The sequence below is a fragment of the Suricata suricatta genome, chromosome 13 (assembly GCF_006229205.1).
Source record: "Suricata suricatta isolate VVHF042 chromosome 13, meerkat_22Aug2017_6uvM2_HiC, whole genome shotgun sequence".
Lineage (NCBI taxonomy): Eukaryota > Metazoa > Chordata > Mammalia > Carnivora > Herpestidae > Suricata > Suricata suricatta.
Window position 1 is genome coordinate 53,898,672 of NC_043712.1, and position 17,424 is coordinate 53,916,095.

At 35.4% G+C, this 17,424-nt stretch overlaps 1 protein-coding gene across 12 annotated transcripts in view; it reads left to right on the forward strand.

Moving 5' to 3' along the window:
• Positions 1-17,424, forward strand: part of MPDZ (multiple PDZ domain crumbs cell polarity complex component) — a 146,547-nt gene that overhangs the window by 10,127 nt on the left and 118,996 nt on the right. For all 12 annotated transcript variants that reach the window (XM_029920278.1, XM_029920276.1, XM_029920271.1 and 9 more), the window contains exons 2-3: positions 3,279-3,355; positions 5,721-5,887. In XM_029920278.1, coding sequence (XP_029776138.1) covers positions 3,340-3,355; positions 5,721-5,887 — 183 coding nt within the window. In that variant the 5' untranslated portion in view covers positions 3,279-3,339. The remainder of the gene's footprint in view (positions 1-3,278; positions 3,356-5,720; positions 5,888-17,424) is intronic.

The following is a 17,424-nucleotide window of genomic DNA, read 5'->3' on the forward strand; positions in this document are numbered from 1 at the left end:
GATGTTTCTTTGATGTACCCACCCATAGTTTCTAAAACACTTGGTTCTGAGTTGTTCACACCTTTGCATGGCTTGTTGCTTGTATTATCCACCCCAGTCCATTTCAGACTTCATGCAGTTTGGGCCTCTGTTTCTTTGGTTTCTCACTGTGTAAGGAAAGCAAAGTCAACACTGTTTTGAACTTGGAAAGAGGAAGTGAATGGTAAAGTGAATAAAGAGGTACCATGTTCTAGAAGTTAAATTGTTAATTGGCTCTGGAACCAAACTGCCTGGGTTCACCTCTGACTCTGTCGTGTACCACTGGAGACCTTGGGCAAGTTACTTTTTCAGTTCCTCAGTTCCCTCATTTGTAAAGTGAGGGGGTAGTGTGAAGATTAAAGTGGTTAGTTGGATAACATGTTCCAAATCATGCCCAGGATGTGGTGGTTGTTACTGTATGTTTGCTGTTTCACCACTGCTTCTGCCCTAGCATTGGCGTCACCCACTTGTTACTATTGCCCACATCTTATTTCCTTTCTTTACTGCTCCTCTGGCCCATATTCCTCACTGCTAGCTTGAATTGTCCAGAAAACCTCCAAGAATTTGGCATCTTCTGACATGTATTGGATCTTCTTTATGTCTTACCTATGGGTCAGTACCCACTGTTACCACCCAGGAACCCTTTTGTTTCCACATGGTGTTGAGATGGGTGAAGGGGCAAGGTTGATGGTGAGGTGAGAAGGAAAATTTATGCAGCTTGATGCAATCAAAAAATTGTAATTACAAATGAGTTTCTTTATACTTAGAGCTGAATTCTGGGGATGAGGTATAGAAAGAAGCAATTTTTATTTTTATTTTTTGCTTTTTTTAATCTTTTTTACATTTATTTATTTTTGAGAGAGACAGAGTGTGACCAGGGGAGGGGCAGAGAGAGAAACAGAAGCAGAATCTGAAGCAGGTTTCAGGCTCTAGTGGTTAGCACAGAGCCCAAGGTGGGGCTCAAATCCACGAACTGTGCCTGAGCCGAAGTCAGACGCTCAACTGACTGAGCCACCCAGGCGCCCCTAGAAAGAAGCAATTTTTGTAACCTCTTGTCTCTGTCATGGCTATTAATTGTAAACATCGAGAAAACCTCAGAAAAAGCCACATATTTATTTTAGGGACATCAGACAGAGCAGAAAAACCATGAAACTCATTTTTTATCTCTGAGATTCAGAGGAATGGGAGCTCTCCTCTGGGAGCCAATGTCAGTGACTTGCAGCCGAATTGGGGTTTTTTCCTTTCTTTTCTTTCTTCTTTTTTTAAAACCTTTATGATAAGAATTTCTCTGGGGAAAAGAAAGTAATTGTTTCCACGTAACTGACTTTTAGTTCAACTTTGGAACAGCAGTGTTTTTCTCAGTTGGGAACTGCTTACTCTGTACTTTCTCTGTAGACTCCTTGTAGATCACTGGGTCTCTAAATCCACAGGCTACCTCTCACTCCACGTCATGAATACTGCCTGTCTTTCAGAGTTAATTTTTCAGAGGGGGAAGAAGATAGAGCTAACCAGACACTCATGTATATAGTTTTATCCTTTTAAAACTTTGAGTATCACTCATTTGCAGTTAAGAGTTTTCTAGTTTAGTAAAAATAGATAAATGACTTAACAACGGCATTAGCTGATAAATGGTCAAGTGAAATATTAATTCAGGTTATCAGACTCCCAGTTCATGCTCTTTCGTTGCTATTATGCTTTCTCCTGGACATATATCAATTATAGACCTTCTTTATATTGGGGCATCTTTACTTTTATATGTGAATTTTAAGAAGATAATTTTTTGAGGGTGGACCTAATAGTATACTATTGTATGAAGTGTCATTGTAAGTTAGAATAAGAATACAAGTAGCTTATTTTAAGGCTCTCCCTATATTTTTCCCCACGAAACCATGCAGTGCATAAATGCTCACCTGCATGGGCTCAGCATTTTTCCCAAGTAGATATTATATAGTTCTGAGTTATACTGTTGAAATCTGTATACGCTATTTATCTCATCACACTATACCTGCTGAGTTTTCTAGGAAGCTAAGGTTTTGATGGTGAGCCCCTGGTGCAGGCCTGTGCTGTGATGTAGATTTCAGTTCCCCTTAGAGCTAGTGCCCGCTTTTCTTGACACCAGGGCATTTTATAAAACAAGTGCTAATAGTTGAGCTATTTGACTATTTGAAGTGGAGTTGATGGTTTAAATATTATATTTTAAATTGGGACAAGAAATGTGAATAAGAACTGTTCTCTGTTATTACATAGAGCTAATTACAAGCGTTGATGGTCTATATGGCTGCTCATGTACGTCACACACTTCCTTTTGGTCCGGATGCATTTTCTATTAAAGAGACAGTGGGGACAGCTTGTTCCTTCTCAAACAAAACCCCTTTCATCTTCCAAATGTGAGGAAGTCTGGTAGTAGGTTTTTTTGTTTTTCTCCATTGAAGGAATGGCTGAAGGTTTTCTGCAAGGCAGAGGGTAGATGTGACTAAGGAGATGATACATAAATTGTTGGAGTTAGATGTGGTTTGCAATAATTAGATATGGTTAGCGATATGGACATCGATGTCATTGAAAATCTGTAGCTGGCACTTTAAAGAGTCTAGGTAAATATTATCAGAGAGAGATGAGTCTGTGTGAGTTGAAGGAATTGAGAAGGTTTATTTTGAATAAAGGAGAAGAAAATATCATAGTCAGGAGGGTATTTTGAAAACCTTTCTTCCATTTAACATTGTGCTCTCTTTTATTCAGCATTTCATCCATGATTTGATGCTTTAGCTCTCTGTGGTTCACATACTGTTTGTGTGTCATCGTTCCTTTCTAAGTGGTATGTGTATATTGTCTCTCCAGTTAAGACTGTGAGTAATTAAGGGAAATATCACATCTTATGCTTTTTAGGTTTTAATGTTCTTCCCCACAGAATCTCCCAGGCCGAGCAATGTATGTTCCTTACTCTGTGGGTGAGAATCTGAAGATGAATCCAAGATTATAGTGGGCTGTGTTGAGACATTCTTAAAGGAATATTTTGGATATCTCTATCACCCCATTTAAAACAGATCGTATGCCTTCTACCTTACTGTGCTAGTATTACCTGCAAATATAAGTAGTTTTGAATAAGTTCCAAAATGATTACTTTTTCCTATGCAGAAAACTATTGTAAGTTAAATCAACAAGATTTTAATGATCAAAGGAATTATAATAGCATCAAGTTCTTTTTAAAGTATATAGTTTTGAAGTTGTGATAAAACATAAAACATTTTATTTTTTCTCCCCAGAGTTCTGTTTTAGTTGCTGTTTAAAATCATTATATAGAAGAACACTGAAGTTTGGAAAAACATGTTAGAAACTATAGGTAAGACTTATTCTTTCTTATTTTTATAAGAACCAGAACTTTTCCTATTGGGATCTTTGAAATGGTTTTTCTACATAGAAGGATTTTGTCTAGTAACTTAGTTTTTAAAAGTTTTTATCCACTAACATTATATCAGGGTAATGTGTTTCTATATTTGAATAATTTTATCTGAAGTGTTATAAAAATACATAATTTTTAGGCAAAAGATAAAGACACATGTAATGTTCTACCAATTATGAGAAATTTAATGAAAACCTAATTTAATGTAAACCTAGTTGATTTATGGACCCACTTCTGGTAATGGTTGTGTGTGGATAGCACTAGAAAGTTTAACAGTATTTTTAATACTGAAAGAAGCTTATTGTCTGCTTTATTTGTGGCAGGTGAAATACTACTGAGCTTTGCTTTTAAGTTGATGATGAAAAATAACAATAACAAACTTTAGGCTGACAAACTTCAGTGATGATTTAAGGCAGTTTAATTTCTGCACGAGATAATTTATGTTGAAATATCCAAATTCATGTGTTAATCTTTTTTTTTTTTTTTTTTTTTACTGCTCTTTAGTTTTAGAGAAGCTAGTCTGTCGAAAGTGTTTGAGGTACGTTAGGTATACCCATCCCTCATCTGATGGCACAGTGCCTCATACTTTCCAGGGAAATCTTTGGCTATGATTATTGGAAGGTATCTGCATTTCACTCTGGTGCCTTGATACCTGCGTGTTTCGGAGAGTGGGATGAGAGTAGATAGCAGAGAAAGGAGAGGGAGCTGTTTTTGTGATAGAGGGCAGCATTACTATGACTTCTGTTTGTCATGTGCTATGCCAGTGATGAAAATGCATGGGTGTTTATTCCTTCATCTCTCATTTTATACTAAAGTCATATACCATAAAGACTGCCAGTCCACAAAGCAGAGTCCCTCATAAGAAAGTAGACAGCAAAGGGGAAATACAGAAGTATTTGAACAGTACTGATTTGTAGACTTTCTAAGAATTGACATGGAAAATAATACTAGATTTGTGTTCTGACATACCATGGGAAATAAGATCCAGAATAAAATTCTCCTATCTTTATCATACCTTACTTGTAAAATTGTCCGTAAGAGTAAGTACTGTTTGTTTAAATTAGTGTATATGTGTCAACAATACACCATGGTCAACACTCATGGTCAACAATAATTCATGCCTTAATTTCCCCATTTCTGTGTAATCCCACATTTGGTGCTATAGAAAGTGCCTGTGATGATCACACTCTTTGATTACTATAATATGGCAAATGAATGTTAATAGATATACTTGTTACCTTGATGACTCTGTTAGAACATATAGCTGAGTAGTCTCCATTCATTTAAAACAAATTTGGATTCATATGTGAGAGGGTGAGAGATAGTTTTAGGGAGTTTTTTTTTTTAAATGTTTGTTTATTATGAGAGAGAGAGAGAATGAAAACATGGGAGAGGGGCAGAGAGAAGGAGAAAGAGAATCTCAAACAGTCTCTGTCAGGGCTAGATGCAGGGCTCAATGTCATGAACAGTGAAATCATGACCTAATCTGAAACCAAGAGCAGGACGCTTAATGAATTGAGTCTCCAAGGTGTCCTAAGGGAGATGTTTTTAACTGTTATTTGTCGTATAAACTCACCATCTGTTGGTAGTATGCATGTACAATGGTAGGGATTAGGGCGGGTAGGTAGGATTATTAGGGATATACTTACTCAAAATACTTACTTTTGAAACTTTATGCTTGATATGTAAGGTGATCAATAAATATTTGAATTTTGGCTTGATGTATATATGAGTATGCTATTTTTGGGAAAGACATTGAAAGGATTAAAAAGTAGTGTTTTTGAAAGGTTATACATTGTTGTGATGTATTTTCAGGTAAATTCTCAAGTATAGAATGTTTGGTTCTTAATGTATGAAATTGTCATATTTTGGATGTTATGCTCATCAGTGATATTATCCACATCTACTTATTGGTTATATTTCTATTTTTTCTTGAATCTAAATAACATCTTTTAAAAAGTAATAATAATCAGCATTTGCAAGATCACAAAGTGGTTGATTTTTAATAGTTTGTGTAAGAGTTGACAGCTGGTATTGGAATTCAAATATACTTCACCTGAACTGGTTTCTGCACTTTACAAGTAGTTGCATGTAGCCTACCCTGTACCCAGTTCTCTGCTTTCATGAGACTGTCTAACCAAAGACTTCAAGGTTTGAAGGATGTATTTACAGGGACATATTGTAGTCCCTTTTGTGCTGAGTCAGTTTTATGCTCTTGAAAAGAATAGTGTTAGGATTTCTGTAAGCATGGTTTGATGTGTGTCCTTTGAACCCTGTGAATGACTGAAGCTGCCCTTTGATTTAGATAAAACCCGGGCCCTGCAGGCCACAGAGCGCTTACAAGCCAAGCTGCGAGAACGTGGGGATGTGGCAAATGAAGACAAACTCAGCCTTTTAAAGTCAGTCTTGCAGAGCCCGCTCTTCAGTCAGATTCTGAACCTTCAGACTTCTGTACAGCAGCTGAAAGACCAGGTAGGACACGATGCTCCCGAAACCGTCATTCATGGCAAGGATCTTGTGAAAGTCTTGTGTGTGTCTGAAAGGCTGATTCTTGTATGTGTTAATGAATAGTTAATGAAGTCATTTAAACCTCCAAATGAGACATTCAGATTCACTGTGACTTTTCACCCCCCCCCAGTTATTTTTGTAACGGTTGTTGCTGTATATTGTAGATGATATGACATTGCGTTGAAAGCTGTGTGGATGCTGAAGTATGAGTCCCTACAGGAGAAGGGGATGATAAAAACAAGTTGAGGGTTGATGGCCGTAGACCTGGTTTCCATTCCCATTAAGGCTCTTTGTTCACGTGATCCTGAGCCTTCATATTCAGACGTTCAGCACGCTTATAAGATTTCAGATAAGCCTAGATTTGCATGTGTAATCATGTGTATGAGGAAGGGAAATCACCTCTATTTTGACAGTAAAAGAAATAATTACATTGTCATCAGTTAGAAGAATTGCAGTTCTCACTTCTTACAAGAGTGTAAGTAGCAATTGCTTCCAATGACAGCATCAGATGGTGATAAACATTAGAACTAAATGTGACACTGTTTTTTTCTGTAAAAATTAGGAGCATTAAAATTTCCTACCATTTATATTAAAATTGAAACATTGCAATGATAAAATGAGCACTCAAGTTAGATGTTCTTTGAACTTACTTAATTTAATAATTGTTTCTCAGGTTTTTAACAAAATGTTTTTTAAATGTTTTTGTTTCTTACATCGTTTCAAGTCAATCTCATGCCTTTGACCTAAGTTAATTTTCATTCTGATGTTTTTAGCATTAATTGAATTACCATGGATAGATTGCTAACAAATATTCTGCCTCTTATTAAAAGGTTAAAAATGAAATTTGAAGACTAGTTTTATAATTCAATGAAAGAGTAGCTCTAGTTAAAACAAATGTGCCAAATGCAAAAAGAACAAATAGTAGCAATAGAGAAGGAATTTATTTAATGTCACATAACTTCTTAATCTAGATATTTTGGTAGCAAAAAGGAAAGAAAAGAAAGAAGAATTAAAAAATATTCTTCTCTAGTGAATGTCTACTTAATGATTTTAAAAGTCATGATCATGAATTATGAAAAAGAGGTGTTTTTATTATATATAGTTGTGTTTGGGTTGTTTTTGGTTTTTTTTGTTTTTTTTTTGTTTTTTTTTTTTTGCAAGTTATTGTAAAGATTGGTTTTAGGTACTCCCATTTCAGAATGAATTGGCAAGAGTGTCCTGATTAGAAAAGTACTTATGATTACCTGGATTTTCAGAGAGAGTGAAGAAGCTGAACAGGTATCTTCTTCCTTTAGTACATTATGTGAAATTATGAATAGAATGGGAGGAAACATTAAATCAGAAGTGCTAGTATGTTAGGAAATACCAACAGTTTAGTGAGATAACTGGTAATCTCCTGTCTAGCCCTGAAAGGAGGAGGAAATAGGACTACTGGTGGACCTGGTTTTACCATCTCCGAATAGAAGCTGGATACGGGCTCTGAAACTTTGGGTCTCAAGTGATTCAGCTGAACTCTCCTTGGAAACCCTCGAGTATAATGTTATCAAACCAGGCAGTCTGTGACTAAAGATAGTGTTGTCTTGTTCATTAGTGATAGATGCAGATATATTTCAAGACTCAGTACATTGTGGGGTTTGGAAATTCTATGGGTGTATCTCACGGGCCTTTGGACATTTGGCTAGCTGGCCTCCTCTTAAAAGGGCCCCAGGAAACCAGCTGGCCCATACCCTGCTTACTATAACCACTTTGGTGAGGCACAGTGACTTGTTGAGGCAGACTAGAACTAGAACTCAATTTCCTTGGCTCCCACAGTACAGTCTCCCCTCCACCATTTTTTTTATTCTGCAGCCTGTCTCACGTCTTTTTTTTCCCTTGAATGGTAGAAACTTGGCCCCGTAAGTCAAGAGTTTAATTTTGGCTAAAACCATCAATTACTCTCACAGTTTTTTGACTCTTCACTTCAGTCTTCATTCTGACTAACTCAATGTCATGTGTTTGTGGAACCAGTGTTTTTCTTACATGAGTAGAGTAAATTTTAAAACCTTATATTATTTTCTGTTTTAAAGTTTAAACATAAACATAGACTTTATCATGTTAGAATTAAATTTTCTATGTAGCTTGCCCGCTGTTAATTTACAAATAATTATTATTTAACATTTAATTAATGAACCTAGGAATGAAATTTGTGCTTTTAAACCAGTAGCTATACCAGTCTGTTTGATGGCTAGCTTTTACTTTCACCTGGATAGGTTTTCGATGTATACTTTTATATACACAATAGGTACAAGTTATTGTCTCCATCTTTTTTAGTATTACCAAAAAAATTTGATACCTCCAACTTTACTCCACCGTCGTTTCTCCTACCTTTTAGAAAGCGAAAGGAGTGAATAATCGAAAAGCCCGAGGTGTGTGCAGCATATTGGAGAACAGGATCATATTGTTGCATTAATGACAGATGCTGACTTGCCATGTTGAATTAAGCCGTCTATTTTTTCCCCTCAGATCCTTCTCATTACTTCTATTCAATAATGTGTAATTTTTCCAATTTGCTTCTTCAGTATTAAGACTGCCCTTAGAAATCAAACTGTTTCCCTTTGGCAAATTAAACACTTGACAGGTGTGTAACTGAGAGGGTAAAAAAGCCATGCCCTGAAGGGATGTGCTATTTAAATATTGTCAAAAATATTAACAGGTCTGAGAGCATAATTGATGCCTCTGTTTAACTCTGCCACATTGTGTATTGTTCTAACCGCCAGCTAAAAGGATGTGTGCTATTAAACCTGAATAATCTCTAATAGCTCCAGTTCTTTTTCTATTGCATGATTCCTGTTTAAGTGAAGAGAAGGAAGAAAAAGAGCTGTGACTGTATGTCAGTGATCTGTCAGATGCAAATTCTCAAGTAGTGTCCTCACTGTCACCTAGTCATCACAGCTAATCACTGCAAGGCTCAACGCGTCTTCACGACAGAAATCCAGCTATTGTGGGGGAAATAAACACGTTTCCAGTTTAATAATAGAAACTTGTCAGCCATGAGGATGTTGGATTTGCATATTTATTCTGTGATGTTTCTCCAGTCCAGCAGAGATGGATACTACTTTCCTGATTAATTAATTGCCTTGCCTGATGAACTGACCATAGACATGAAATTAAATGCCTTTTTACCCAGAGTTATTTGTACAAAAACTGTGAATTAAAATTATTACTTTCAGTAGAAATTTAGGACTAGTACTTATAGAATTCGGCATTGATGAGTTTTTTTGTTTGTTTTGTTTTTTTAAGTTATGACAACCAACACCAATTCTAAGACTGAAGAAATGATGTGGGTAAATCAGGTTACAAATGCTGCTAATAAGGGAACCAAGCCTCAGGGCACAGCATATTCTGAGGTTTCATCAGAAACCTGTCTTTGATTTCCAGCCTTTTTTGGAATATGATATTCTATTATTTTGCTGTTGTTTTTGTTGTTTGATATTTCAAGTTTCTTGTTCTTCACCTTTTTCCCTGAAAAGTGTTGGCTTATATACATATCATCTAAATGCATAATGTGTATACACACACACACACACACACACACACAATTAAGCCAGACTATTTCTGAAGTTTTTCTTTGGAAACTTTATGACTCTTGAAATAATTGGACGTAGAATCAGGTTAGTGATTGTTGTTCAATGTTGACTAGAAAAATTGGATTCTTTTTTATTTTGAAATACAGTCTTCATGGTAAAAACTTTTTGTCTTAAGTTTCCTTGTTCTTATGTTTTACCTATTTACATTCCCAGGAAAGAATTTGGAACAACTCTCATGGCAAAATGTATTGACTAATAGGTGATTCAAAGGTAAATCTAAATGAAGACCAAACATAAATATCAGAAAACTAGATATTCCAAGGACCTTGGATTGCTAAAATAAGAGTATTATCATTTAATTTCCATTTCTCAGGAGCAAAGGAAACAATAGCAAGTGTATATATATAGAGAGAGAACTGAAGGATTATATATTGCTCAGTGTGAGATATCAATCAGTGATCCAGATTTTCCTTGGCAATTGACGGGTTATTTCATGGATGCTTTAATAGAAGACTTATAATCATTTATTAATAAGGCTGGTAAAAGTCAATGAATAAGATGGAAGTTCTCATTAACTAGAAGGGGGGGAAGAACATACATTTATTTTATGTAACTAAATGAGAAGGTGAGAAGAAAGAATGATTAACTTTGACTTTGAAAGAAAACTTTGCATTGGAGGGAATATGTAAGATGGGTCCTAAAAAATGAGTAGGTGTGGGGTGCCTGGGTGGCTCAGTCTGTTGAGCATCCCGCTTCAGCTCAGGTCATGATCTTGTGGAAGTGGGTTCGAGCCCCACATCAGGCTCTCTGCTGACAGCCTGGAGCCTGTCTTCAGATTCTATGTCTCCCTCTCTCTCTCTGACCTTCTGCTGCTCATGTTGTCTCTTTCTCTCTCAAAATAAATTTAAAAAACATTAAAATGAGTAGGTGTTTTGTGCAGTGATAGGGGAAATTATTTCAGGTAGAGGAAACAGTGTTTACAAGGGTATACAAAAGTACATTCTCTGTCTCCAGGGGGCGTACAGCAATATGTGGAGACATTTTTGACTGTCATAACTTGGGGGTGGTTGGAGGCATGCTCCTCTCATGTAAGTGGATAGACACCAGGGATGTTGCTAAACATTGCTCAGATGCGTAGCATAGCTTCCTAAAAAAAAAGAATTCGTGGGTTTATAATATGTGTAATGCTGAGGTTGAGAGACCCTGATAGAGAATCACCTACAATACATGTTATGAGGGCAGTAGGCTGTGTGTCGGATCTTGGCAAGGGAGGATACTTTGAAGCCAGATTATGCAGGATTTATTAAGGTGGGCTTTTTTTTGCTTTTCTAGGGTAGGTTATATGTGTGTTTATCATCTTTTCTCCCTTGCATTCAGCATTCTGTATCAAACTCCATTGCATCAAGTTGAAAATTGTATCAACTTCTAACACTTCTATTAAATACAATATTTACAGTCATATATTTTGTTTCTCTACATTTTAAAATTTATAGTAAAAATGCATAACAGAATTAGGGTAAATTTAGGGTAAAGGTTTTCCTGCCATTTTGATAAATAAGACCTTTAGTTATAATTGTAAAATACATAAACTGTTGTTCAAAGAAATACTTCTTTCACGTTTCTAAGAACGCAGTACATTAAGAGCACACACTAAGAATACAGTGTTCATCCTAATTTAGTGATAGGCCTTCTGCTAAAATGTACTGCAGTCTATGAATTTTTTTTCTGATGCTCTGTCTTAAAAGAGGAATAACTTTTAGACAACCTGGAGAAATGAGCAGTCAGTGTATATTTCATAGGGTCCCTTTCAAATATCTGATGTAAGCAGGGGTGTTGGCTAGAACACAGCTCTCCAGGGGCATGCCCGAGGAGTTCACTATTCCGTGGGTACTCGTTTACTTATAAGGCCGCTAAATCAGGCCCATGGCCAACCTGTTAAGGTGTGTTGCTTTTAAGCAGTGACATCAGCATCACTGGTGACGTCTTACAATTAATTTTTTAGACCGATGGAAAGACAAAAATTTTGATGACTGGATATTTTGTTGCTCTTTTCTGATTTGGTAATCAAAAAGATACAGTTTTGTAAGATTCATGGAAAAGAGCAGAAATGCCTGTTTATTCAGCTTTATTACTCATACAAATGGTAAAACATCGCCCCTCTCTCTACGGTTTCTAATTTGAGACTGAAAGGGAGAAGATTTGTCTGCAGGGTTGCTATCAGTAAAGGGGGAAGAACTGCTGTCTCCCAAGAATGCCTGGGTTAAATTATGACTTGGTGGTGGCAGGGGGAGGAAGGACAGAGAGAAAGAAAATATGCTTTGACCCCATTAACAGGAATTATCTAAAAATGGAATGGAATTCTTCCAAGTTGGTGTTGCTTGTGAAAATGAAAAAATATTTTTCTTACCCCTGAAACGGTTTTACTTTTATGATAGAGCTGCAGCATTGCAGCTGCCTAACAGGACAGTATCTGTTTCTTGAGACTTTACCATACATTATCTAGGGGAAGTGAAAGGAGAAGGAGTGATTCTTATGTTTTTACATTTACCATAGAGTTTATTTACTGTAGGAATTTCAAATACTTTATTTTTGGTACAATAACAGCTTTTAAATGTTTGTTCCTTTAACCAAAAGTTTGTAAATATAGAGCCTTTGAGGGACTAAAATTCTTGTTTTATCCTGGGCAAGAAGGCACTGTTCAAGCTTTTTATACAGTGCTGGATTAAAATGCAACACCATCTTGCTATTGGGTATGCATGTGTGTCTAAAACAGCAAATGGTGCTAATTGTATGGTGTTTTTGTGACAAAGTTAAATGGTCTTTGGAAAAGAGGGAAAAATGTGAAATTTACTGGGTAGAACCTAAATGAGCGTTTTTTAACTCAAGAATTTACAAACAATAGAGGTTGATCTGCAACTGAAGCTATACCCCAAACTACCACCACCTCCTTTAGGAGGCTTTCCAGTGCTCTGGACTTCATCTCCTTTAACTAGTCCTTCAGCTCTCTGAGGTGTGTGTTATCTTACCCCATTGTGTCCAGGAGGAGATTGGGGCTGAGACCAGGTGGTGTAACTTAGTGTGAACCACACAATTAGTCATTTGTAGATTTAGAGGAAGAATGTAAGTCTCTCTGACCCTGAAGCTAGAGTGTTGTTGTTGTTTTTTTTTTTTTTTTTTACTTTTCATTTACATTGTTTCTATTAGCATTACTAAGGAGAAATATACTTAATGTTTAGTAAATTAATTCCATGAAGATTGGCCATTTCCCTTAAATTCTCCCCCAGATCTTAATCAGAGGACCTTATAGATATAAACCAGAACTTTCATTCTACTTTTTAAAGTAATTATGCTAGATTTTAAAGTAGATGAACTGGATGGGATAGTAGTGGAATGGAGAGGCCATGTGACAAAGTGACATCAAACTTCATGTGTGCGTTTCCATATATTTATACTTGTCTGTGAGAGTTTGTTTTATTTTTCTCTAAGCAGACTGTGAGCTGTGAATCAGTTTTATTTGTCTTCTGGAAATATGGGACTGATAGAAAAACACTACAAACATTCTAACATGTTGTTCGCCTAAGTTTTCAATTTCTAAATATCTATTTGTCCTGGCATTTAAAATATTCACTTAATTTTGATGCCCTCACCCCTTTAATGTAGAAAGTTTTAGCATACTTTGATAAGATTATTACTTTTGGTCAATCTACATTCTTTAAATTTTTCCCTTGGAAGTTTTGCTAAGAAAGCACAGAAGTGTTGAGATTTAAATAAAGAAAAGACATTCTGCAAATACACATCAACACACATGCCTAGACCGTGGTGTATATGCTGTATTCCACTTGCCATTTGTTCTTACAAGCATAAAAAGGAGTTTTAGAATTAAGTGCATTTCAGATTTATTTGAAGACCATTTACTGCTTTTGGGATAAAACCATGTCCTGTTCATCTTTGACTGCTTTGTGCCTAGAACATTTTACTCAAGATCAGTAAATGATTGCTTGATTAAGGCATATGTAAATATTCATGAAAATTCAGAATTGTTGTGCATCAGTAATGATCTTTCCTAGCCAGGGAACTAATCTTTAATATAAATAAATTAACTAAATAACTGAAATTACTTCGAAGACCTTATATTTTCTTACTAGCCATATTGGAAAGATGTACTGCTTTTCACCATCATCATCTTAGCAATCAACAGCTATGAAAATCTTACTGTGCATCAGGAACTGTTTCAATGACTGTTTTGTCATTACAACAATACTATGAAGTGGTAGATAGTAGGAGATAGATGTAGTAGATAATGTCACCTTGCTTCTTTAAGGGATAGAGAAATGGAGGTACGGGGAAGTTGAATGGTGAGGTTGGTATTTTTGTTTCGTTTTTTAAATGTTTACTTTTGAGAGAGAGGGAGACAGAGAATCCCAAGGAGACTCCATGCTGTCAGCACGGAGCCTGACTCAGAGTTGGCACTCATGAACCATGAGATCATGACCTGAGCCAAAACCAAGGTAACTGCTGAGCCATCCAGGTACCCTGAACCTGACAATAATGAAAAAAAGTTTAAAAGTGTTTTAAACTGTTGGCTATTTTAAGTTCAGTTTATATTGCAATCTTAATTCAAGTATTCATATATATTTTAGGAAATTGGGGGGTATTTGAATCTTTTCATTTATGAATATTTCTAAAGATTTTAGTGAGATTTAGACTTTAAAACAATTAGTGTATTAATCCACATGGAGCACTCTGCAGTGTCGTGCCTTAGCCTGACATCATTTTAGTGGTATGCCTTGTATATTGTCTACTTAGTATTTTTTATGATGTAATTTTAAAAGTAAATAAAATTTTCGTAGATGCATCTCTGAGTTAAGACTAGAGTATTATAAAATAGCATAACTTGCCATGTGGCCATTCATTTACTTGATCTTGTCATTTAATAGCCTATAACAATACACATTACTTTAGGTAGATTTTTTTTATCATTTATATATGCTTTTCTAAATATAAAAGGGAGAAGACAAGAAGAATCTTAGGTACTTTTTAATTCATTGTTTGCCTTTCATCTTGGGTTTTCTGGTTGATCGTTTATCCTTTTTATATAGCACATGGGAACTTTAAGACAAGTGTAGCACTGAAACTTTGTACTGGTAGCTACATGGAGGCAGATGCAGAAAATTTACATTTTGATTACTCAGAATGACTGCCTACACGTTCTTGAGTTAAGAAATTATTTTCCAAATGCAATAAGCTTACTACTTTAAATTTGTCAGCCAGTGTTCGTCAGTGGCTACCTTGAAAATACCTCTAAATTCTCATCCAGTATCTGATTTCCTATTCAAGAATTCATAGCTATGAAAAGAAAGTTATTCTACCTCAGTAGGTAGGTGACTTATGCTCAGTGAAGTAATTTTATAGGATATTTATCATATTAGTGATTTTGCAGAGCATTTTATCTCTTTAATTTCTGTCCTATCACCTAGAGCCGAATATCGTGGACATTTGAGGTGCTCAGTAAATATTTGAATGAAGAGAAGTTTTCGTAGAAAACATGAAATTATGCTGATTCCACCAGAAAATACTACCCCCTTATAATTTGCTGTTCCATTTTGTATCTTGTTTAGTTCAGGAGCTATGAGGTACTTTATGTCCAAAATAGTCTTATCACATTAAGCTAATCCCCTTTGAACATGCAACTCAATTTCTTTAATTAGCTTTAAAAATAAGGATCATTAAATCAGAGTGCCACCATCAATTACTGTGCAAGGGTTTGCCTGTTCAATAATGCATCAGAGTTGTGCTCTAATCAGTATTTCACTGAAAGATTTATGGAAAAGGAGGCCTCCCTTGGTTCTAAACTTGAAATGCAGTTCTATTATGTATAATTTTTTTTTCCTCTGATTGCTACCATTTTAGGTACTGTATTTCATTGAATACTCTCGGTATCCTGTCTGTCTTTGCATTTCATGTTTGGGATCAGTTCCAGAGAGTGTTTTACAGCATTTTTGTAAGTTCACAAGAAAATAAGCACTTTTCTTCGTCTGCAAGGAGAAAAGACAAGGTGCAGATTAAAAAAAAAAAATAATAAAAAAAACCCCACAACCGTCTGCATTTCTATGAAGTGCACCTGTTATGGCAAATTCCCGAGAGTGCCTTATTTCTTATTTCTCATTACATTAAGGAGTCATAAACAAACAAAAATTGGGAAATTGAACTAACAGTATTTGTTTATAAATTTGTTTAAAGTCTACCAAAACTAGGGCTGCAAAAGCAGTGGTCATTTTCTTGTTAAATTCAAAATAATATATATATATTTTAGCTTTTAAGTGATAGAAATATCCATCAAATTATATAAGTAAGCATTTGGATTACTTTATTCTCATTGCTATTCTATGCCTTCAGAGGAAGTCACTATAACAGGACCATAAACATATATAAAAATGCTTTAGGAAATTCAGTTTGGGCCTAAGCAATCATTTTTCTAGACAGTTATACAAGAACTTCTGGAAAGATTGATATTAGCCATTAGAACAGAGCTAATAATATAACTTTATTTTCAGTTAACAACCTAGAATAGATGGAACATAAGTCAATATTTCAATATTTGTAGCAGATTTAGTTAAATGAATCTACATATTTGAAAACATTCTATTTTGTTAAATTTAAGAGCATAGATCATATTTTTATGATCAAAATATTTAAGACATTGATCTTTTCAAGTATTTTTGGATTAACGTAAGTTTTACAGAATAGGTATTATTGATGAAAAAACTTATAATTTTGAAGTCTCATGCTATGTCATCCTTGTGTCAAGATAGAACACTTCTGTATAAGTATTAGATAGCATAGCAATTTTTTTCTTCTTGTAATCTGCTGTGCAACTAGATGATTACAAATTGCAAAAGTTTATAATATTTGAGGAAGAAACATCTACGTCTGCTACAGAGGTTAAAATGCACTTGCTGAGAATTCATCCTGAGCACTTGTTAAAAAGTTTCTTCTGTAGATGGGAATTAGCCAGTTGAATCCGTATCAAGACTGCAGAGGGTCATCTGTCACATTAATGGTCTTGACTTCATTTTCAGATACTTAGTTTCTGTCTTCTCTTTCATTTAAAGTGAGTGCCTGGTAACTGAACTCTAAATTCTGAGTTTCTGTCAGAAGATTTAGCTTGATAATATGGAGGCTGTTCAAACCACCTTCTTTCCAAGAATTGCGGTGTGTGTGTGTGTGTGTGTGTGTGTGTGTGTGTGTGTGAGTGATCAGTCATTGGAATGCCCTGAGTTCTTATCACTTACCTACCTTGCAAACTTAAAAAAAAATAGAATACCCATAAAGTAAAGGGCAAAACTATATACCTGGTGGATTTTTTTTTTTAATAAATGGAATGTACACATAAAACTCTTCACCTAAATCAAGGTATGGAAAGTTACTAACACTGCATCATACTCTGTATCCCCTCAGTCAGTCTTTGTTCTCTACCCCAAAAGAATCACTATATTTTTCCAGGCTGTGTGAGTGCCTGGTAACTGAACTCTAAATTCTGAGTTTAACATGTAGCTGCGTAAGTCTAAGATACACAAAGTGATATTTGATACATACATATGTTGTGAAGTGATTACCACAGTGAGGCTAGTTAACACATCTGTCACCTCAGTAATAACCTTTTTTTGGTATGATTAAAACATTTAAGATCTACTCACTTAGTCACTTTCAAATGTACAATAGAATATAGTTAACTGTAGTGACCACACTGTACATTAGATCCCCAGAACTTACAACTGGAAGTTTGTATCCTTTGATCAACATTTCCCAATTTTTCCCAGCCCTCAGCAACTACCAGTCTCCTCTCTGAGTTCAGCTCATTTAGATTTCTCATAGAAGTCAGATCACATACTATTTTGACTCTTATCCCATAAATAAGTATTTGAATTTTACATA